Source organism: Phoca vitulina, unplaced genomic scaffold, assembly GCF_004348235.1.
Source record: "Phoca vitulina isolate PV1807 unplaced genomic scaffold, GSC_HSeal_1.0 scaffold2, whole genome shotgun sequence".
Taxonomy (NCBI): Eukaryota; Metazoa; Chordata; class Mammalia; order Carnivora; family Phocidae; genus Phoca; species Phoca vitulina.
In genome coordinates, this window is record NW_022589705.1 from 49003924 (window position 1) to 49025641 (window position 21718).

The 21718-nt window shown below is 45.9% G+C and overlaps 2 protein-coding genes across 7 annotated transcripts in view; one reads left to right on the plus strand and one right to left on the minus strand.

Annotated features, from left to right (window-relative positions):
• The window catches only part of JAK1 (Janus kinase 1), a 126002-nt gene extending 109954 nt beyond the window's left edge, over positions 1 to 16048 (plus strand). For both annotated transcript variants that reach the window (XM_032427193.1, XM_032427203.1), the window contains exons 12-25: positions 300 to 406; positions 3289 to 3432; positions 4220 to 4307; positions 4761 to 4888; positions 5499 to 5634; positions 7311 to 7462; positions 8350 to 8500; positions 8621 to 8715; positions 9820 to 10012; positions 10748 to 10872; positions 11235 to 11407; positions 12977 to 13094; positions 13824 to 13934; positions 14767 to 16048. In XM_032427193.1, the coding sequence (XP_032283084.1) occupies positions 300 to 406; positions 3289 to 3432; positions 4220 to 4307; positions 4761 to 4888; positions 5499 to 5634; positions 7311 to 7462; positions 8350 to 8500; positions 8621 to 8715; positions 9820 to 10012; positions 10748 to 10872; positions 11235 to 11407; positions 12977 to 13094; positions 13824 to 13934; positions 14767 to 14862 (1817 nt within the window). In that variant the 3' untranslated portion in view covers positions 14863 to 16048. The remainder of the gene's footprint in view (positions 1 to 299; positions 407 to 3288; positions 3433 to 4219; positions 4308 to 4760; positions 4889 to 5498; positions 5635 to 7310; positions 7463 to 8349; positions 8501 to 8620; positions 8716 to 9819; positions 10013 to 10747; positions 10873 to 11234; positions 11408 to 12976; positions 13095 to 13823; positions 13935 to 14766) is intronic.
• Positions 16049 to 16142: 94 nt separating this feature from the next.
• RAVER2 (ribonucleoprotein, PTB binding 2) overlaps positions 16143 to 21718 on the minus strand; it is a 125549-nt gene continuing 119973 nt past the window's right edge. For all 5 annotated transcript variants that reach the window (XM_032427256.1, XM_032427241.1, XM_032427232.1 and 2 more), the window contains exon 12: positions 16143 to 18124. In XM_032427256.1, coding sequence (XP_032283147.1) covers positions 17978 to 18124 — 147 coding nt within the window. In that variant the 3' untranslated portion in view covers positions 16143 to 17977. The remainder of the gene's footprint in view (positions 18125 to 21718) is intronic.

The following is a 21718-nucleotide window of genomic DNA, read 5'->3' on the forward strand; positions in this document are numbered from 1 at the left end:
TGCTACCAGAACAGATCCTGCTGTGTCAACCCTCGAACACCTGGGCCTGGCTTGGAGAGTAGCTGCACAAATTGGAGCTTTCCTTTTGATGGGTTGATTATTTGATTAGTTTAGGCTCTGTTATTAGCCTGCAAGCTCCTGGAGGGCCTAAATCAAGTACTTAATAAACACTTACTGAATGACTGAACCAGCACATGTACAAATATGTGTTCAGCAAGCCCCATGATTTGGCAAGAATTGCCTGACTGGGATCTTGAACCTTCACTACCCTGCTCAGACTTCTTCATTCTCTTCCACAGAGATCTCCAATCTGCTGGTGGCTACTAAGAAAGCCCAGGAGTGGCAGCCTGTCTACCCCATGAGCCAGCTGAGTTTTGACCGGATCCTCAAGAAAGATATTGTGCAAGTGAGTCTTTGCTAAGGTTCCTGAGCCCACCTTGGTCCTGCCTCTCCACAGCGAGTAGACTGAGGATTTGGGGGGAGTGAAGTCTGGGTTTGGGGAAATCCTATCAGAAAAAAAATAAGGAGCTTTCCTTTCATAGTTAAAGCTGTTCAGCCACTGCCCTGCCATTGTATCCAGCCTTGCCAATGTTCCCCAGAGATACTTTCTCTTTGAAGGGAAATGGATTTGTCAAGCTTTGTGGGGTTATCTAGGGTTATAGGACCTTCTGTTATGGGTCTTCTTCGGATAGAAGGAGTTGGAGAACTTGGTGGGAATGCTGACAGGGCCGCACAAATCGGGTGTCCATGGGGGAGTCTGAGCTGATGACCCGCATTAACCCACCACATGCTGTGTGACAAAGCACTACTAAAGTTCAGTTCCTTTTGCTTCCAGAGGGAGCAAAGCTATGGGGTACAGAATGCAGTAAGGGAGCAGGAGATGTACAATGTCGGCCTGCAGGAGAACTGTCTTGAGAAAGAGATCCCTTGGACCAGTGTTCCAGCTTGGGAGGCCTTTTGCCCAGAGTCTGCAGCCGTAGGCAGGCCCAGCTTCCCTTGTAGCTGCCCTAGGGCCTTGGCTAGGGGTGTGAGGCCCGGGGCAAATCCCACTTCTATTCCATGCCCCCACCCCAGTCCTTGTACACAGCCACACACCAGGGAGGCGAGGAGACAGCATGCCAGCAGCCTTGGAGGGAAGGCACCGTTGACTGCCTGGGAGAGATTGCAACACTTGGAAGGTGTTGCAGAGCGAATTGTGCGCTCACATCTGTTGGGGAGCCTGGTGGGAGGTAGTAGGCATGGGGTTGGGTACCTGGTTTACTTTTTTAAGTTAATCCCTAAAATTGTTGGGTAGGGTGTTCAGGGAGTAGGAGCCCGCCACTGCAACCGCCTCTCGCTTTCCTTTGGAGACATTCTTCACTGAAGGCCAGTGTTTATTGTTTTCTGTCCCTCTGATGGAGTCAGAGCTGTGGCCAGAGATTAAAATCACCAGAGCAGCGGTACCCTGGCCTTTTTTCTGTCTAAACTTGGCACCGTCCTTGGGCCCTTCCTTCTCTCCTTGCCCTCAAGCCTCTCGGAGGGTCCCAGGCATCCTCCATGCCCCCTGCTCTCACCTAGGGCCCCCCCCCCCCCCCCCCCCCCCCCCCCCCGCCCCCCCCGGCGGCCCCCGGGCACCCCCCATGCCCCCTGCCCCCCCCTCGGGCCCCCCCCCCCCGCTCCGGTGCTCACCTAGCCCCCAGCAACAGCCCTTGCGTGTGCAGCAGTGATTGCCACCCTCGGCAGGCCCACGCCTGGTGGAGCCAGCTCTCGTCTCTTAAGTAGATAAGCACATTACGGAGATGTAAGTGCTAGGTAGGGAGCTGCAGCGGGATGTGGCTCTGGCAGAGTTGCAGAGGGCGCACACCCCACACCCGGCAAAGGCAGAGGGAGTGGCCTGGAAGGAGGCCGGTGGGGAACATGCGGGGCTTCTGTGGGTTGCTGTGGAATCCTGCTGCTGTGACTTGGCCACTGGAATAAGCAGCCCTTCTGGGGAAGAGTAATTATTCTGAAAGCATATGGCTTTTACGGGATGTTCTGGGAACACAACTTCCCTAACTTTGATGAATTGCTTTGTGACAGATGCGGCTTTAATGAATAGTCACAGGACCTTGCCAGGATATGGGAGACAGGGCAGATGCATCGCCACTGTGCTATGCCAGATGACAAATGGTGGCATTTGTGCACATTAATATACCCAATTAACAATTGTATATGTTCTTGTAGGGGGCAGGGCCGATTCCAAGGGAATCCATTTTTTGCATTTACAGAGAAGGTCCTGGGATAATAGAATAATAGCACCTCAACTTAAAGATTTTGTGAGATTAACGTCAGTAGCTTGAGAATGCCTGAGTTTTATGAATCACATTTTGATTTCCCAATATTAAGAATGTTTAAATCAGAATTATTAAAGCTTGAACTGGAAGGGTCCTTAGAGACAGATGATTATGTGTGATAATTTCATTTAGTGCTCATACCACTTATTTGGTGGTGTTATCCCCTTTCGTATGTGAGGAAACTGAGGGCCCACCTTCCAGTCTCTGCCTCTGTTTTCACACCCCTATCCCGCTTTGGGATTGCTCCAGCAAATCCACATGTAAATGCGTCACAGATTTTAAAGCTTAGCATGCATGCACGTATATACACACACGCCGGGTAGATGGTTGGAAGATGAACGAGTACCTGGTCTAGAGGGCAATCAGACAGAACACATCAGCCCAGCAGATGATTTCTACCCACGATGTGCCGGGGTCTGGACTGAGGAGCCTTTATTCCTTCCTCTTCACTTGGTTCTAGAACAGCCCTGGGAGGTGGGTGCCATGGTTACCCTGTTTACAGAAAGAGCATCTCTGAGTTAGATGTCCAGCGAGCAGTCGAGCCAGCACTAACAAGCCCTTCTCTTTGTACCCCAGCCTCTAGTAGAGCCCCGCTGGGGTCCTCTCTGAGTCCTCTTTGGAGGCCAAGGGTGGGCCGCTGTCGCTGGAGGCTGCTGGTGGTGCTGCTGGAAGTTTTATGATTGGCCAGGATTATGTTTTAGCCACAGGTTGTTTCTGAAGGTAGAAGGCAAGGAATGGTTTGGGAATTAAATGTCTCCTGGGGCCCAGGAAGTATCACATTTCTGTTTGGCTAAGTAGCTTTATGTTTCTTCTGGAGGCCTGACCAGGACAAGGCCCAAGAGGCTGTGAGCTGTGGAGGCTCTTTTGTTCTTGCCCCACCCCTTCTGGTGTGTTCCCATTAAGGCCTCAGTGCCAGATTCGGGTGTCACTGCAGCCCCAGAGAGAAGTAGCCCCAACCTCCTGCTTCCTCCTTTAGGGCGAGCACCTTGGGAGAGGCACACGGACGCACATCTACTCCGGTACCCTGGTGGATTACAAGGATGACGAAGGAACTTCCGAAGAGAAGAGAATAAAAGTGATCCTCAAAGTCTTAGACCCCAGCCACAGGGACATTTCTCTGGCAAGTGTCTTCCTCATAACCCCATCCCCTCCCTTCCCCCACTTCTAGAGCCAGTGGAGCACAATGAGCTAGGAAGAACCTTTGCCTTTGTTTTGGTCTGGTGTTTTTCAAACTTGTCATTCAGTCTGAATTCCTTTCTTCAAATACAATCTTAGATGAAGCAGGTATGTAAAGTAAGTGAGGGAAGATTGAAGATGAAGTGCATTGAGCAGCCTGTCCCCCCCCGCCCCTCTCACTCTCCTCCCATAGAGGTCCTTGTGGTGGTTCTGTGGAGCCCCAGGACTCTAGCTGAATCTTCTCGAAGTCCCTGATGTAGTCCAGGACTATCACTTTGCAGTCTAGAAAATTAAAGCCCACGGGAGTAAAAGGACTTACCTAAGATCCCACACACTGTTAGAGAGTGATAAAGCCAAGTCTCGACAGAGATCTGGTTTTTCACTTATTCTACTACAGTACCAAATGTTGTTATTTCCCAAAGTTTAAAGGAAGAGAAAGTGGTGGATATGAGTACCCAATGGGGAAATTGTCACCTAGCCTCTGCCGCCAGCCTGGCTCTGTATCCTGTTAGGTTTTCTAAACAGATTCCATATCCCAGCCAGATTGGCTCCTAGGTAAAGGCTTGGCAATGCCCCTGGGCAGTCAAGGCCAGGGGAACCATTTCAGGGCCTGGGATCATGACAGTGGTGAGTGTTCCTGGGGCCCATTGACTTTCCTCTCAGTAGAGCTCCTTCGGCATCAGAGCCGTGGCGTCTGGCCCTTGACATTCCCTTGTGCTATCCCCCCACAGGCCTTCTTTGAAGCAGCCAGCATGATGAGGCAGGTCTCCCACAAACACATTGTGTACCTCTATGGCGTCTGTGTCCGAGACGTGGAGAGTAAGTGTATTCGCTTTGGAAGGGGAGGTTGGCCTGGCTGGGGAACGTGGGTGCTGTGATGACGATTTGGGGCCGAAGCCACCTTCACATTGCTTGGGCTTTTTGCCTCTTCTTGCAGTCGAGGAACTTGAGGTAGCTAGCAGGTCTCGTGCTTAATAGTGGGCGTGGAATGAAGTGCCGTTTATTTTTCACTCATTTCTTGAACGTTACTTGTTGCCAGCTCTGGCCGCACACTGGTCTGGACCCAGGAGGGTGGGGTGGGCAAGCTGAAAGTCAGAATGGAAGGTGCTCTGGGCAGGGGAGGAGGCACTCTGATGTTTGCACCTCACAAGGATGTTGCCATCCTCCCAAGCTGAGTACCAGCCACTAAAGTGGGTTCTCCTCAGAGGATGAGGGAAGATACTGTCTCAGATGTACAGAAGGTTCCAGATGTGGCTACTTTTGTGCTTGTAGATATCATGGTGGAGGAGTTTGTGGAAGGCGGGCCCCTGGATCTCTTCATGCACCGGAAAAGCGATGTCCTCACCACACCATGGAAGTTCAAAGTTGCCAAACAGCTGGCCAGCGCCCTGAGTTACTTGGTAAGTGTGTTCTGATGTCCGTGGTGGTCTCCACCAGGAACCAGAATGCCCTGTAGGGGGTGGCAGGAAGGAGTCTAGCCAGGCAGGCTGCAGGGGCCTGGGCTCTATGGTTAAACACAGGTGTGCCTGGTGCTTGCTGGAAACGGTCATTTGGGGCCATTCGTGTGCTTGGGTATGAATCCTGTTTCGAGGGAGGTTTTATCACATCAGAGGACTGACTTCTGGAATGCACCATAGGTTAGAGTGAAAATAGCGCGATACTTGTCGAATGAATGAATGAAATTGCTTGCATCAGCAGCGCTTCCCACAGCTCAGCTGTTGGTGCATTACACAGGTTCTCATGAGTGTCATTCTCACAAGCCCTAGGAGGCCTGCTCCACCATTATCCCCGTTTCACTGGTGAGGGAACTGGGGGGCAGAAGGCCACGATTTAATGTGCCTGAGTGACACAGATAACTGGGGGAGAGCTGGGCTGCCTGGGCATTGCTGTCGCTGGGGAATATGGAGAGATGACTTGAGGGGCCGGGCTTGGAAACAGGGAGGGAGGGAAGGAGGGAAGACAGGCAGCCCCACGGGCAGCTTGACTGATTTCACCCTTTTCACTCTGCAGGAGGATAAAGACCTGGTCCATGGAAACGTGTGCACAAAAAACCTTCTCCTGGCCCGCGAGGGTATTGACAGCGAGTGCGGCCCGTTCATCAAGCTCAGTGACCCTGGCATCCCCATCACCGTGCTGTCCAGGCAGGGTGTGTCTCCCCTATCCTCCCACCCCAGTTCCCATCCCCACCCTCACCCTTCCACCCTCCCTGCCCCCGCCCTAATTAGGGTCAGGCCAGCGGGGAGAAGGGGGCTAGGGCTCAGGTGTGCTTCCTTTTAAAAAGGACACTTTGGCAGACAGGCTTGGTGCTCCTGTGCCCTGGGGGCCGGGGGAGATGGGGAGCTGAGGGAGGGCCAGTCCCTGCCCTCAGGGAGCTGAGTGGTCGGAAAAACACAGCTCACCCAAGGCACATCTTTGTTCTCAGTGCTGGGGTAGCACAGAGGGAGGCTGCTGGGCCTGGGGATGGTCAGAGGGGTGTCAGGAGGAGCTGGGTCTCCTTGGTCTTCAACTGTAGTTGGCGAGCAGTTTGGGGAGGCACCCGAGCGATTGCTGCTGTCCTGTGTGCTTTGAATGAGGCTATCGTGACCTCAGGGGCTCCACAGGAAGGGACAGGCCTGGGAGCTGAGACACCGAAACCAGCGCTGCACAAGTTGGGCCAGTAGGCCATATCTGGGATAGCAGCATGCCCCTGGGCCTGGGGCCCTGGCCTCTGCTGGCCGGCAGTTTCCAGCACCAGGCACAGTGCCTGGCACTTGGAGGTTTGCTCTGTAATTCAAAGCATGGGCTACGTTTGGAAGGGAACCAAGATGAAAACAAGCCTTACAAATAAGACCTAAAATATCCATTCCTTAAAAGGGGAATGGGAAGCATCCTTTAGTGCCTGTGTCGTGCTTCTCACCTGCCCAACTTCCCACAGTCTGTGCAGATTCAGCCCAGAATCTCTCAAGGGTCCTGTCCTCAACAACCATCTGAGACACAGACCCAGGAGAGCTGAGAGCAAGTAGAGAAGCCTGGGTACCCCACAAGAGAGGCCAGTAAAGCGCTGTGCGCATTCAGAGAGAAAGGGACATCATTTAGCTGGGGACAGAGCGTGGCTCAGGGAGGCGCTGGGGTTTCATGCAGGCCTTGTAGGTCAGTGAGGTGGGCTTGACGGGGAATGCCCCGTTCAGGAGTGGCCCGCCTGCCTCTCTCTCCCGCAGGGGCCGGGAGGCCACAAGCTGTTGTTAAGGGGCATTTCCCTGGATACAGCAGGGGTGTCTGTTCCAATCACTGGTCTTGGCAGGAAGCCCAAACAGGGCTGCAGAAGTAGCCAGGGGCAAGCGATGTAGGACAGCTTCACCTCAGTCTTCTTCCCTTGTCCTTTCCCACATAAAGCAAGCACGGCGTTGCAGGGGGATTGTGCGGAGTACATGAGATTAGCCCAGGCCTACTCTGTGTGGGTGGGCCTCTCTTCCTGTCTTTCCTTTCTTAAGCATTGGTTCTCCTTCCCCAGGGTGTTGGCCTCCACCCCTGGGGTGCTTTGCTCTTTCTGAGGCCAGAGCTTCAGAAGACTGGCCCTGCATGACCCTCCTGGGGGGCATGTGCTAAACAGACACATCTGCTGGCCCCGACAAAGACTGATGCATCTGAAGTGCCAGGGGTGCAGGGCCTGGAAGGCAGCACCTTTCACAAGCTCCCCACGGGACCAAGGCAGCCATGGTCCGTGTTTGGAAACATTGCTTAAAATAGTTTCTTCGTTAGTTCACAGTTCCTGCTGCAATGACAGTGATTACGCCCCAGGTGATTCCAGAAACTGATCTGTAAACATCTCCCGTCTTTTTCCAGAGTGCATAGAACGAATCCCATGGATTGCTCCCGAGTGTGTTGAAGACTCCAAGAACCTGAGTGTGGCTGCTGACAAATGGAGCTTTGGAACCACACTCTGGGAGATCTGCTACAATGGCGAGATCCCTCTGAAAGACAAGACCCTGATTGAGGTGAGCGAGCCGAGTGAGGAGGACTCCTTGAGCACTCAGGGATGTCTCGGGAGCTGTCAGGAAGCCTCATGTTGTGGGAAGAGGTGGATGTCTGTTTGAATCTCCTCCACAGGCTTACTGGCTGTGTGACCTCGAAAGTGTCACTAAACTTCCCTGAGCCTCAGTTCATCATCTGTAAAATGGGGATAAATAACACATTGCGGGGCTGTTGTGAAGATTAATAATGCATGTAGAGTGCCAGGCAAATATGTGCTGGTAGAACATTATAATGCTATTTAGCTCAGATTTTAAGTGCCCATTAGTCAGCAAAATTAACACAGATATTTGTTGAGTTTCTTTATCCCAGATATAGATATATAGGCTGTATTTAATATCACGGGTTCTTTCTTAGGCAGTTAAATATGTCTGACAATTTTACAAATTTAATGTAGGAGTTGTCTCATTAAGCTTAAATTTACTTAACTAATTTTATATTTGGCATTTAGGTTGTTTTTAAATTTGTAATGTTCTATCTAATTCTGCAGGGAATATCTTTGAACATAAATCTTTATGTCTGATTTATTTTTGAGTCATTCAATAGTTGGAATTAATGAGTCAAAGGATTTGAAGAATCTGAAGGTTGTTACACATATTGCCAAGTTGTGTTCCAGGAAGGCTGCGTGACTTCCCTGGAACGCAGCTTGTTTGGGACTGGGGTATACTGCCCATCTTCCTTGAATGTGGGTTTTTGTGTGGGGACTAAGATTTACCTAAACCACAATGAGGCAACAGTAACACACATGTTTATGAAGCACAGCTGTTGGGAATTAAATTAGGGATGGTAACTGAGGCTGAAAGGTTAGTGACTGGTTCCTTTGGTTTCTTCCATGTGGTTTTCTTCTTTACAGAAAGAGAGATTCTACGAAAGCCGGTGCCGGCCAGTGACACCATCTTGTAAGGAGCTGGCTGACCTTATGACCCGCTGCATGAACTATGACCCCAACCAGAGACCCTTCTTCCGAGCCATCATGAGAGACATCAATAAACTGGAAGAGCAGAGTAAGACAGTCTTGCTCTGCAGCTGAGAACAGCCAGGGGCCCAGGGGAGCGGGTGAATAACGAGGAGCCCGTGAATGGCAGTCACTCCTTTTTAACGTGGTTTCTTTTCTCCTCTCTTAGATCCAGACATTGTTTCCGAAAGAAAGCCGGCAACCGAAGTAGATCCCACACATTTTGAAAAGCGGTTCTTGAAGAGGATCCGTGACTTGGGAGAGGCAAGTTAGGCTGGAGTTCCCCGCTGACCATGTCACCTCTGTCTGCGTCCAAAGCTGCTCTCCATTCTCTGTCATTTCGGGCCAAGGTTTATGAGAGAAAGCATCTCACTGCGTTTGCTCTGGGCCAGTTGAATCACGTGGGATTCTCCATTTGACACAGGGTGACAGTGCGCACATACATCCAGAGGGCTGGATATGCACACAGGATGTTGGTCTGCTCCCTCCAGACTTGACTCTTCTCTGAGGGATGGAAGAGAATGGGAAGGGAGAGATCTGGGGGAAGAGGTATAGATGGGGTAGAAACAGAAAAATCCCTGTCTCAGACTTTCCTGGGTATCTGTATCCTGCGAGGCTGCTTAAATGAGGGATTATTTACTACACAGGCCAGATAGAGTATCAGCTTTTCCCTTGGATCTTGAATGGGAATTTCCGAACAGCTAATGTGACCAGAAAAGCTACTGCGATTTGCGTCTTTGTCCAGATTTCCTGTAGTTTGGTTAAGTGAACATAGACTGTGTCCTGCACTGAGTACCTCCTGTGAGCCAAGGCTGTGTGCTGGCACCTGACAGGCGCGGGGTCCTTCGTTCCTCACACCATCCCCGAGAGGCTGCCACTGCTGTGGGCATGGAGCCCCTCCGGAGCCAGCTCGGAAGATGGGGTGACTGGGCCCACATCACTGCCTGGTGGCCTGGCTGGGAGCTGATCCCACGGCTGGTAAACACGCTTCATGCAGTGCTCTTTTCAGCTGCATGGTGGTGCCCGTCCTTCAGCCTGGGCCCATGGCTCTCAGAGAACACCACGGTTGTCCTGCAGGGCCAGAAACCGCTTTCATTTCCTTTTGGGTTACATTTTCATGGAAACTGGGATTGATGTGTCGGTTCACCAGGCCCCTGATACCTCTTTATCTTAGCCCCGTCACAGAGGGGATGGCACGTGAGACCAAGAGAGGAAGGGCCCAGGTAGGAGCTTGCTGCCCCTGAGGTCAGGCTGTGCCTCCCGCCCCTGGCCTTCATGGGAGCGGCACAAGGAGCAAGGCTCGTGTAAGTGTCCCTGCTGGCCCCGCGTGGGGCTCCGCTCATCAAGCGCACGGGTCTTTCCTTCTAGGGCCACTTTGGGAAGGTTGAGCTCTGCAGGTATGACCCTGAGGGGGACAATACTGGGGAGCAGGTGGCGGTCAAATCCCTGAAGCCCGAGAGTGGAGGCAACCACATAGCTGACCTGAAGAAGGAAATTGAAATCCTAAGGAACCTCTATCATGAGAACATTGTGAAGTACAAAGGCATCTGTACAGAAGACGGTATGTTGGGCACGGTGGGGTTGGTTTGAAAACGAAGGGACTGTCTGGGGTTAAAAGGCCAGTGTGAGCAGGCAGTGCCCTCGGCTGTATCTGGGCCACCTGGACACGCTCGCTGGTGGTTCCCGGGAGCTCTGCAGCTTCACCATCATACGCACAGTCACGTCCCTCAGCGCAGAGCTGCCAGGGAAGCCACCCAGCTTCCCCTGCCGCCAGGGATGATCCCAGCGTTCTCTCTCCAGTACTGGAGACTGGGCTTCACTCATCTGATATTCACACTTAGGCCCTATGAAACTGACACCCATTGTCTGCTTTTCCTATTCTGGTCCAGCCCTAGCCAGGATCTTTCATTTTCTAGTTGTCTATATCAAGGTGGCAAGCAGTATTTACTAATAAGTACATCTTTTTTTTTTACAAGCCAATACAATACATAACTGTATTCCAAAATTGGTAATGAAATGATGTGGCTCGTAATTTTTAAAAATCAGTCATCCACAGTGGTTTGCAGAACACTGTTAGCTCACTGGGTGCTGATGACTGGGCTTTGTTATGTACATGAGTGTAACTGTCTCCGTTCTTTGAGGATCCCGAGGTTCTGGAGCTTAAGAGGTTCCGTAGTGATTCAGGGGTGACACTGAAATCAGCTCAGGGCCTGCATCTCCAGATCCTGCACCCTCTACTCTCCCACAGTTCCTTCATCTGGCGACCTTGTCCTGATGGGTGTTTTTTTCTAAACAGGAGGAAATGGTATTAAGCTCATCATGGAATTTCTGCCTTCAGGAAGCCTTAAGGAATATCTTCCAAAGAATAAGAACAAAATTAACCTCAAACAGCAATTAAAATACGCCGTTCAGATTTGTAAGGTAAAAAGAAAAAAACCACGTCAAAGATCAAAAAATCAGGCACTCTGTCCTGGGTAATTGGGTTGTAATTAGACTGCAAGTGGGAAGCTTTCCAGTAATTGTACCTGTACCATTTTGCTCTGCATGATTTGGATGAAAATTAGCCAGTACTAAGAAAACTGATTTGTTAATATGGCTGATTTAATGTGTATTTCTTTGAATTGGGTTAGTCTTAACTAATCTTGCATTAAAAACAAACAAACAAAACGAGTGATAGGTAAATGAAATGACATTGGTGCTTTTTCATGAAGCAGTGATGGATACAAAACAGGACCTGAACTAACCTTTAGCAAATGCACTCTCCCTTCACCTCTCTCCCTCAGGGGATGGACTATTTGGGTTCTCGGCAGTACGTTCACCGGGACTTGGCAGCAAGAAATGTCCTCGTTGAGAGTGAGCACCAAGTGAAAATTGGAGACTTTGGTTTGACCAAAGCAATTGAAACTGACAAGGAGTACTACACAGTCAAGGATGATCGGGACAGCCCTGTGTTTTGGTAACTGAATCTAATGTTATGTTAATGTTTTTTATTCTTCCTGCCCAAGTCAAGGCTAGAAAGAACTTAGCGCATTTGGAATTGATTGATTTCTGCCCTCAAGAAACACCTTTTAGGCTGTGTCACTAGAAAGCAGCCCACACAGAAATGCCTAAGGTTCATACGACACCATCTTCCAAGGAGTGGAGGACGCTAACCACCCCGGTGGCTGACATTTCCAGCTTCCCAGGAGAGGGCATTCATCTGACACAGTCCTTAAAACTGTTAGTAGTGGTAGGGGTCACATGCATGCACGGGAGGCCTAGAGGGCAGGTAGGAAGAAGGGGTGGGAACGAGGTAAGGAAGTAGGCACTGACAGATTCGGGGAGATCCCAGACAGAGCAGAGCGGAGCACAGTCCACAGGGAACTTGGCCGTCTGCTCATGGATCACCGCAGTGTCTTGGTCAGCAGGCTGCACCCTGACTGTGACCCCTTGCAGCCTGGAACACCATCCAAGGGAGAAGCTGTTTAAGCCTCTACTCTACTGCTCCTATAGAACAAATCAACACCTCCGAGGTGCGTCCCGCATAGACACAAACCTAGATCTCTCCCACTCATGGAGCCTAAGGCTTCATTCAGTCATTAATATATGTATCAGGGCCCTACTTTGTGCTGGGTACTAGTACTAGAGATCTGTGGTGAACAAGCAGATTGAGTGTAGAATTTAATGGATTGGGCAGCCAATTTCATGGTGGTATAAGCATGGAAAGGTTTAGGTTTGGTTTTCTGGAAGTCCTGTTAAGACTTTAAAAGATCCATGGGGTTTGTAAGGATGGTAGAAGAAGGCATGTGTGACTAGCAAGAATGAGATGAGAGCAGTGAATATCCTAGGACCTGAATCTGAATCAGCTCGGTGTGGGACTGGATCACGACAAAGTGGGAGGTCTCAAGGACTTGCTAAGGCGGAGCACCGGAGGCCGAGTCACAGAGCTGGCACTCTACCTTCGAGCTTTGGGACATACCACTGGAGGGTTTAAGAATGGTGGATTTTGCTTTAAAAAGATCACTGTGGATGGGAGGGGAGCAAGATTGGAGCTAAGGGAGTGTGATTCAACCAGAGCCAGTGAGGGTGTGAACTAGGGCAGTGGTTAGGACAGTGACGGTGGGGCTTAAGAGAAGTGAGTAGGTTTGAGAAGTATAGGAACCTGGATATGGGGGTGCCTCCATTTCTGGCTTGGGCAGTTGGGTGTCATCCAACGAAACAGTTGACCTTGGAAGAAGGCTGCACAGTGAGGTCACTGCTGACTAACTTTGAACTTGCAAAGAACACTTGGGGTGTGTCATCCTATGCCTCCTCCACATGGACAGTCCGTGGAATGAAGAGCACAAACTAATACTTTAAAGCAAATACATGCTACAGAGAGCCTGTGACAGTATTGTTGTTCATGTCAGATATGTGCTTCAGCAGACGTGTGATTAGTACATCAAACACTGAGAAAAGCCGAAGAAGTGATTTTTTTGGAGATACTCTGTAATGTGTTGGAATATCCTTCCCAGGAAATGAAGTTTCATGGTCTGCTTTCTTTCAGGTATGCTCCTGAATGTTTAATTCAGTGTAAATTTTATATCGCCTCTGACGTCTGGTCGTTTGGAGTGACTCTGCATGAGCTGCTTACTTACTGTGACTCAGATTACAGCCCCATGGCAGTAAGTCTTCCTTGTATCTTCATCCAAATCCAGCACCCATTGAAAATGTGTAAATTTTGTTCTTAAAGGGAATCCAGTTAGTGTGTTACAGTGGGAAGCGTCACTTTTCCATTTAACATGGTTTGTCACTTGACACTTATTTGTGGCTCTCTCAAGTCCTCATTTCACAAGGAGCCCAAGTTCTAGAAAATGATGCTGACTTTCAAGGATCTTACCTGTGTGAGGATTCCAGGGACAGTTTCCTGGGAGAATGAGGGAGCAGTGGGGAGGGCCTTGTTTGAGCTTCAGGAATTCATAAATGAGATCATTTTCACTGAGACAGTCTCTTCAGCCAGGGGAAGGGATGGTTGGTAAAGTCTGAGAGAGTGTAATCACAGACTAATCATTGAGAGCTAATCAAGATTTTGGGCTTTCATTTAAAATTACTAAGGAGAGGGGCGCCTGGGTGGCTTAGTCGGTTAAGTATCTGCCTTTGGCTCAGGTCATGATCCCAGGGTCCTGGGATCCAGCCCTGCGTTGGGCTCCCTGCTCAATGGGGAGTCTGCTTCTCCCTCTCCTGCTCCCCCCTCTCTCTCTGTCAAATAAATAAAATCTTTAAGAAAAATAAAGTTACTGAGGAAAAAAGCCTTTTTATTATCTTAATTTACAGTTAAACCTAGAAATTTTACCTTAATCTACTGTTGATATAAATATGTGCTAAAATACTTGATTTGGTTTGATTTTACATAGTTGTTCCTGAAAATGATAGGCCCAACTCATGGCCAGATGACAGTCACAAGACTTGTGAATACATTAAAAGAAGGAAAACGTTTGCCTTGTCCACGTCACTGTCCAGATGAGGTATTTGTGGGCTATTTTACAGTAATAAACTCAGTTTATGTTATGTTTTCAGGGCTTGAGTTACTTGGCAAGGGTTTGGGTGGGAAGAAGTAGAAAAGTCATTTTTAAAATAATTTCCTGAAGCTGAATTTCAGATCAGACATCTGTAAAACCTTCTTTGGGGCAGATGACAGCCACAAGTTAGGTTTAAAGTAAGGATTCCCTCCAAAAGTAGGCTCACCTCAGTGAGCACTCTAAAGCAACACACTCTAGTGTAGCCTGATTGTGACAAGTACATACAGAGTTGACCCTTGACCCACATGGGATTAGGGGTGCTGACCTCCTACACAGTTGAAAATCTGAATGTGGCTTTTGATTACCCAAAACTTAAGTCTCCTGTTGACCAGGAGCCTTACTGATAATAATTACAAGAGAAAAAATGGTAAAATACATTTATAGCACTAGATCATATTTAATGAAAAAACTGTGTATATAACTGGACCTGCACAGTTCAAATCCGTGTTGTTTGCAGCTCAGCTGTAATTGCATGTTAGTAGCATTTATGACATTCATTCAGTTTTCTGTATTCTAAGGTGATTTGAGCCTTTAAGGCCAACTCTAAAGACTATCTGAGATGTACTGAAGAGTTTGTATGAATCAAAGAACCACCAGTGAGGGAATTTAGAGTCAAGTCTGCACTGAGGTGTAATGACGTGGATTTTTTGGAAGGTCGATTCATGAGCTTCTCAAGAGAGATTGTTCGTCAGTAATACTTTGAGTAATAAGTCCATTTATAAGTAGTAATAAGTCCATTTCCAAGAATTTTTTTAACTCGATTCCCCTCTTCTTACAGGTTTATCAACTTATGAGAAAATGCTGGGAATTCCAACCATCCAATCGGACAACTTTTCAGAACCTTATTGAAGGATTTGAAGCACTTTTAAAATAAGAAGCATGGATAACATTTAAACTCCTGTGTATCAGGTCCTCCTTCCCCAGCCAAGCCATTTAAAATATTTAATGGAAAAATTTGTATGTGGGTATGTAAGGCACACTGTGGTGCTTATTATGTGTAAGTACTTCCCTCTTGAAATTTGGCACCTGTAACAGATAATGACCACCGAAACAATAGAAAGCACTTAAGCACTCCTCCTTTTGAAGAGAATGGAAAGCACCCTTCTGTTTGGCTAGCGTACTGTCCCAGTTGCATACCAGAAAGGGAGAGGAGCCGACAGAAGCCCTTGTTCCCAGCCGCCTGTTGATCTGAAATGCTTTCCTGGCAGATAGAGATTGATGGACTTAGGCACTACTCTAACATGCCCTCAGATTTCAATATCTCTACAGTGATAGACCAAGCATTCTTGAAATATTAGATACCCGTTAGTAGACTATTGTTTCTATACCAAGATGAGTGTATTCCTGTCACCAGTAGGACTTAAACTTTGAGTTGTCTCTTCAGTGGCTTTGCTCCTGTCCCCATGGGTGACCAGCAATACTGAGTTTTGAGAAAACTGGTCAGAGCCAGGGGGACAGCTGTGGAATAGATACTCTGTTGCCTGTTAATTCTTGAGAACCAAGCCTGTGCTTTCCTAAAAAGTATACCTTTAATCAGAACGGACTCCAAGACCCCGGGTACTATCAATCATACATGCTGTTCAGAAATGTTAATGTATATCCTTTTCTAACTAACTCTACCACTTTGGGGGCAAGCTGTTGCAGCATCGGTTTTGGATGCTGTGTGCAAGCAATCAATCAATCAGTGTTTTCGTACTTAACCATCCATCTACAAGAGTTCAGGAGCTACTAGACAGTTTTTAGACAGTTTTCAGTTGCTTGGAGGTAGCTGGGTAATCAATCAAAAATGTCTAATCTCTGATTCAATGTGAACCGTAAGAACTTGATGACCAAGAGTCTGAAAAACTTTTTGTTAATGCTGTCTAGCATTTGTTTGATATCCTTACTTTTCACCTTTTGAGCCTAAAGAGTTCTGGATTGATTCAATGGCAACAATAAACTTGCCATTTAAATTTATTCAATAACCCCACATCACCAAGGTCTCTGTCTGTGTCAAACCTGTGGCCACTCTATATGCACTTTGTTTACTCTTTATACAAATAAATATACTAGAGACTTCACATGCAAATGCCTTTTAATATTAAGATTTCATTTTCAAAGCATTCAAACAATTTGTTTACATAGAAAAATAACAGTATAGACTTTGTGGGGGGGCGGAGTTTGGTAATGGTCCTTATTACAAACACCACTTGATTGGTACTTATCTGTTCTATCCAATGATACACAGAGGGCAGATCCATATGTGCTATCATCCAAAATAGCTTAGTTCTTTTCAACCTCTTCCTGCTTTCATTTTGCAGCTCTGACTTAAAATTCACCATCTTCTGTTTATATTATCAGAGAGGTGTGACTAAGCATTGAAGATGCTTAATGCAATAGGAAATGGGAAGGAGAAGCGCAGAACATGGAGAAACCATTATTCATCTGCTGAGTCATAACTGATGCCAATCCTTAACTTTCTAGCTGTCATTTTCGAATAGAAGTTAATATGAAATAAATTAGACCAATTTCTTTACAAATCGTATGTACCACTTTTAAACTTGATAATTAGAATAGGGTACCTTATTACAAGACATTTAATGATCTGATTTCAAAAAGACTAGGATCATTGAGACTCATAACAAGGAACAAACTTGGAAATTTCTAGATGGCAAAGGGTTTCTTGTCTGATACCAAAGTCTTCAGGAAATGATGTCAGAAGTTATATGCAATAATCACAATTCTTGCTGAAGTAAATTGAGTTAAATAGCTGATAATTTTTCAGCCTAACACTACAAAAGAATAAGAGACAAAGCAGAAAGTGAGGTATAACTTACTAGCTCAAGATTGTTACACTGTTACTCCACAGTGCTCCTTCAGTAGTGACGGTTGAACTATACTGTGGAAATAGGGCATTGGAGGATCCAAACAGGCCTTGTTCTAGCAATTAGATCATCACTAGTTTATGCCATGAAATCAGACACAGAAACCTACATTGCTTGCCACTTAGAAGTGTGTTGCAGAAGTTAGAGGATTAGGGAATTAGTGCCATTAGACCAGGAGTCAGCACACTTTCCCCCATAAAGGCCCAGACAAAAGTATTTCAGGCTTTGCAGACCCTATGGTCTCTGTCACAGCCACTAGAGCACACAAGTAGCCCTAGACAGTATGTAAATGAATGAGCATGTTTGTGTTCCAATAAAATTTTATATATGGACACTGAAATCTGAATTTCATAGAACTTAAATCTGTTCTACTTCATTTAAAAATGTAAACCTCATTCTTAGCTTGCAGACAAGTGGAGGACTAAACTTGGGTATAGGCTGCCAACCCCTGAAATTATTTCACCAAAGCTACTTTTTTTTTTTTCAAAAATAGCTTGTTTTTCACAAAAGGTATAAATGGTAAATAACATTAAAAGTTAAGCATCTATAGTTGTGTAGAACTTGGACCTTACTATCACTCTGGGATTTATGTTGTGGGGCTGATGTGGGGGTAATTATTTAGTTTGCATGTAGAGCATCTTTATAACATTACCACCACTGCATTTTGTAGTTGCAGTCTTGTAGTTCTAGGAAAAGTTCTAAAAATCTATAAATGAGATTACTTCTAGGGAAAGTAGATTGAAATGCACAGTGGCATATAAGAAACTCATTCTTCTAAGGCTCAGGAAACAAGACCGTTTCCCATTTATTGCTTCATACTTTTATATATGGTGTCAAAATTATTCCCAGTCCTAAACAAGGAATATTGGAACATTGTTAATTTCTCCAGTGGACTATAAGTTAATACCAATTAAGATGCATCTACTTGTAATGGAAAATGTCCTGTATTATCTTATTGCTACTTATTTTTTATTTGGCAATTCTCCTTGCTGCACAATACAGTTCCTTCTGGGAAATTAGAAACCCGTATTTAAAGGATATGGCTAGTCTGAATGTAGTTAAGGCAGCAATGAACAGCAGAGATACTGCAAAAAACCTTATGAGGTTATAAGGAGAGAACTTAACTCAATATACGCGCTTCTTTTTAAAGTAGGTTTCCATGTAATAAGCTCCTGTGCCCTGAGAATGCTGGTCAACAAATTCCACAGAACCACCTTCTGGGGCAGAGATGAGATATGATGAGCCTCGCTTTTCATTTCTTAAAGAGGATACCTATGAGAAAAAGCACAATGCTAATATCTAAATTAAAAATTGGTTTATTCATTAAAGATGTTTATAAGAAATGCAATTCTTCTGATTTGGTCTAAAAACAAAATAGGATAAATAGCAAATCTATCAAATTAAAACATTAAGATTTCTATATCAAAATCACTTGTAGAACTTTTAAAAAATACAAACCAGCCTCTGAGTGCCCTCTCTCCTCCACCCCCAATATTTGAGGGAAAGAAAAAAACAGCAATTGCATTGCTTCTGCTGTCCCCACCTAGTTAAACCCCACTGCGTCAGAATACCTATACGAGATGTCAGTATTCCTCTGAGAAAGGTGAGTGGCTAAGAAGTTGAACTGCATATCAAATTAGATGGTGGGTCTGTCTAGTAACAAAAGAAGTGGCAACGTACTAGTAGGTGTAGAAACACAAATGGTTCCAGACCCAAGTGGAACACAGGTGTGCATGGGGAATTCAAGACTGTTTCCAGAGCTCAGAGGAAGATGGCAGAATAGGAAGATCCTGAGCTTACCTCATCCCATAGGGGCAACAACGACATCTATGCAACTAATTCTGAAGATGACCTGAAGACTCACAGATCTTCCACAGCCAATAGAAGGCTACACGGAAAAGGGTAGGAGGAGCAGAAATGCAATATGGAACCAAACCCCAGCACAACTACCCACAAACAGGGGGGGACATCATAAACACAGAGGAGCAACGGGATCAGAGCCCACACCGAACAGCCTGCACTGGGAAGGTGAGTATCCACACCTCTGGCTTTCAAAATCAGCAAGGCTTACCTCCAGGAGAGCTGGAGGGCTGTAAGAAACTGAGTCTCCACCCTTAAAGAGCCAACAAGCCAAATAACAGCCCAAGACACAGCACGAAAGAGTTTGAAAAGTACCTGGGCTATACATGGAGATTTATTGACTAATTTTAGGACATGTGCCAGTAGGGCAGGCATCTGCAGGAGTTTTCTCTGGAAATAAAAGTGCTAGCAGGTGCCATTTTTCTTGCTTTTCCCCAGCCTAGATAGCCAGAGGCTTCCAGGAGTCAGTTCTAGCACTCTTCATCTGCCTTGTTAGCACTACATGCCCCATCATGTCATTCCTTCGTGGACCTGCCTGGGGCAGGGGAGGGATGCAAACCCTCTCCACCAGCACACATACAGCAGTCAGAGTGGCTCATTACTATACAGATAGCTGGGCTGAGTGCCAACCCTGCCCACCAGTGAGCCTACGGTGGCTGCAGTCAGGCCTCTAAGCCAGCAGCACAGAAAGCAAACCCTACCCACCAGTGCACCCACAGTAGCTGCAACCAGGCCTCACAGGGAGCAAGCCCTGCATGCCTGGCCACTTGCAGTCATAGCTCAGCCACAACAGTAGGGCACATGTAGCCCACACAGGGAACACCCTTGGAGTACTTGGTTCTAGTGACTAGCAACAGTTTACAACAGGGCCCCTTCTACACAAAGCCACTACTTTCAAGATCAGGAGACATAGCTGACCTGCTTAATACGTAGACAAACAAGGAGTTAGACAAAATGTCACAAAGGAATATGTCCCAAATGAAAGATGACAAAAATCACAGAAAAAGAACTAAATAAAACAGAGATAAAAGTTCAAAGTCATGGTCATAAAGATGATACTCACCAGACGAGAGAAGAGTGGATGAACTCAGAACTTCAATAGAGAGATAGAAAATATAAAAACCAATCAGAGGTGAAGAATATGATAGCTGATATGAGCAATACACTAGTGGAAATCAACAGATTAGAGGATGCCGAAGAATGGATCAGGGATCTGGAAGACAGGGTAATGGGAAGCAACCAGGCTGAACAGCAAAAAGAATAAATAATGACAGGTTAAGAGACCTCTGCAACATCATCAGCATAATAACATTCACATTATAAGAACCCAGAAGGAGAAGAGAGAGAGAAGGCAACAGAACTTACTTGAAGAAATAACATCTGAAAACTTTCCTAATCAGGGGAAAACAGACATTCAGGTCCAGGAAACACAGAGAGCCCCAAACAAGATGAGCCCAAGGATGTCCACACCAAGAGTCATAATAATTAAAACGGCGAAAATTAAAGATGAAGAGGGAATCTTAAAAATAAGAGATAAGTAAACAGTTACATACAAGGGAAACCCCATAAGGGTATCATCTGATTTTTCAGCGGAAACTTTACAGTCCAGAGGAGTGGCATGCTATATGCAAGGTGCTGAAAGGATAAAACTGACAACCAAGAACACTATATTCAGCCTTACAAGAAATGTTAAAGAGAGTTCTTTAAGTGGAAAAAAGGCCATAACTAGAAGAAAATTATGAAAGGAAGAACTTTTGCTGGTAAAAGTAAACATAGTAAAGGTAGTAGATCAATCACAAAGCTAGTAAGGAGATTAAAACACAAAAGTAGTAAAATTATATATTCAAAAATTAGTCAAGGGGTACACAAGATATAGAATAAGACATCATATACATAAAACGTGGAAGGAGTAAAAATTTCATGCTTTTAAAATGTGTTTGAGCTTAAGTGACCATCAAACTCAATGTAGACTGCTGTATACACATAGGATGTTATATACGAACCCAGTGGTAACCAAAACCCTCTAATAGGTAAAGAGAAAGGAATCTAAGCATAACACTCAAGAAAGCCATCAAACCACAAGGGAGGAGAGCAAAAGAAGGAACAAAACAAAAAAGTTAACAAAATGACAAAGAACACATCAATACTTACTTAAAATGTAAATGGACTAAATGGTCCAATCAAAAGACACAGAGTGGATAAAAAGAGTAAGACCCAAAGACTCATCTATATGCTACCTACAAAAGACTCACTTTAGACCTAAAGACATATACAGACTAAAATGAAGATACAGAAAAAAGTTATTCCATGTATATGGAACCAAAAAAACCCCAAAATCAAAAAACAAACCCCACAGCTGGGGTACCAATACTCAGATAAAATAGACTTTAAAAAAAGACTGTCACAAAAGAAAAAAAGGTCATTACATATTGATAAAGGGATCAATCCAAGAAGATATAACAATTGTAAATATTTGTGCACCCAATTTAGGAACACCTAACTATATAAAAAAAAATATTAACAGACATAAGGGAGAAACTGGCAGTAATACAATAAAAGTAGGGGATGTTAACACACTACTTACATCAATGTATAGGTCATCCAGACAGAAAAATGAATAAGTAAACAATGGCTTTGAATAAAACTTTAGACCAGAGGGACCTAACTATATACAGAACATTCCACTCCAAAAGGACAGAATACATATTCAAGGGCATGTGGGACATTCTCTAGGATAGATAGGCCACAAAACAAATCTCAATATGTTTAAGAAAATATATCATATCAAGTATCTTTTCTGATCAGAGCAGTTAGAAATCAATTAGAAGGAAAAAAACTGGAAGAAACACAAAACACATGTAGGCTAAATAACATGTTACTAAACAACCAATAAGTCAATGAAGAAATCAAAGAGCATATCAGAAAAATATCTGGACATAATGAAAATGGAGATGCTACAGTTCAAAATCTTTAGGATGCAGCTAAAGCAGTTCCAAGAGGGAAGTT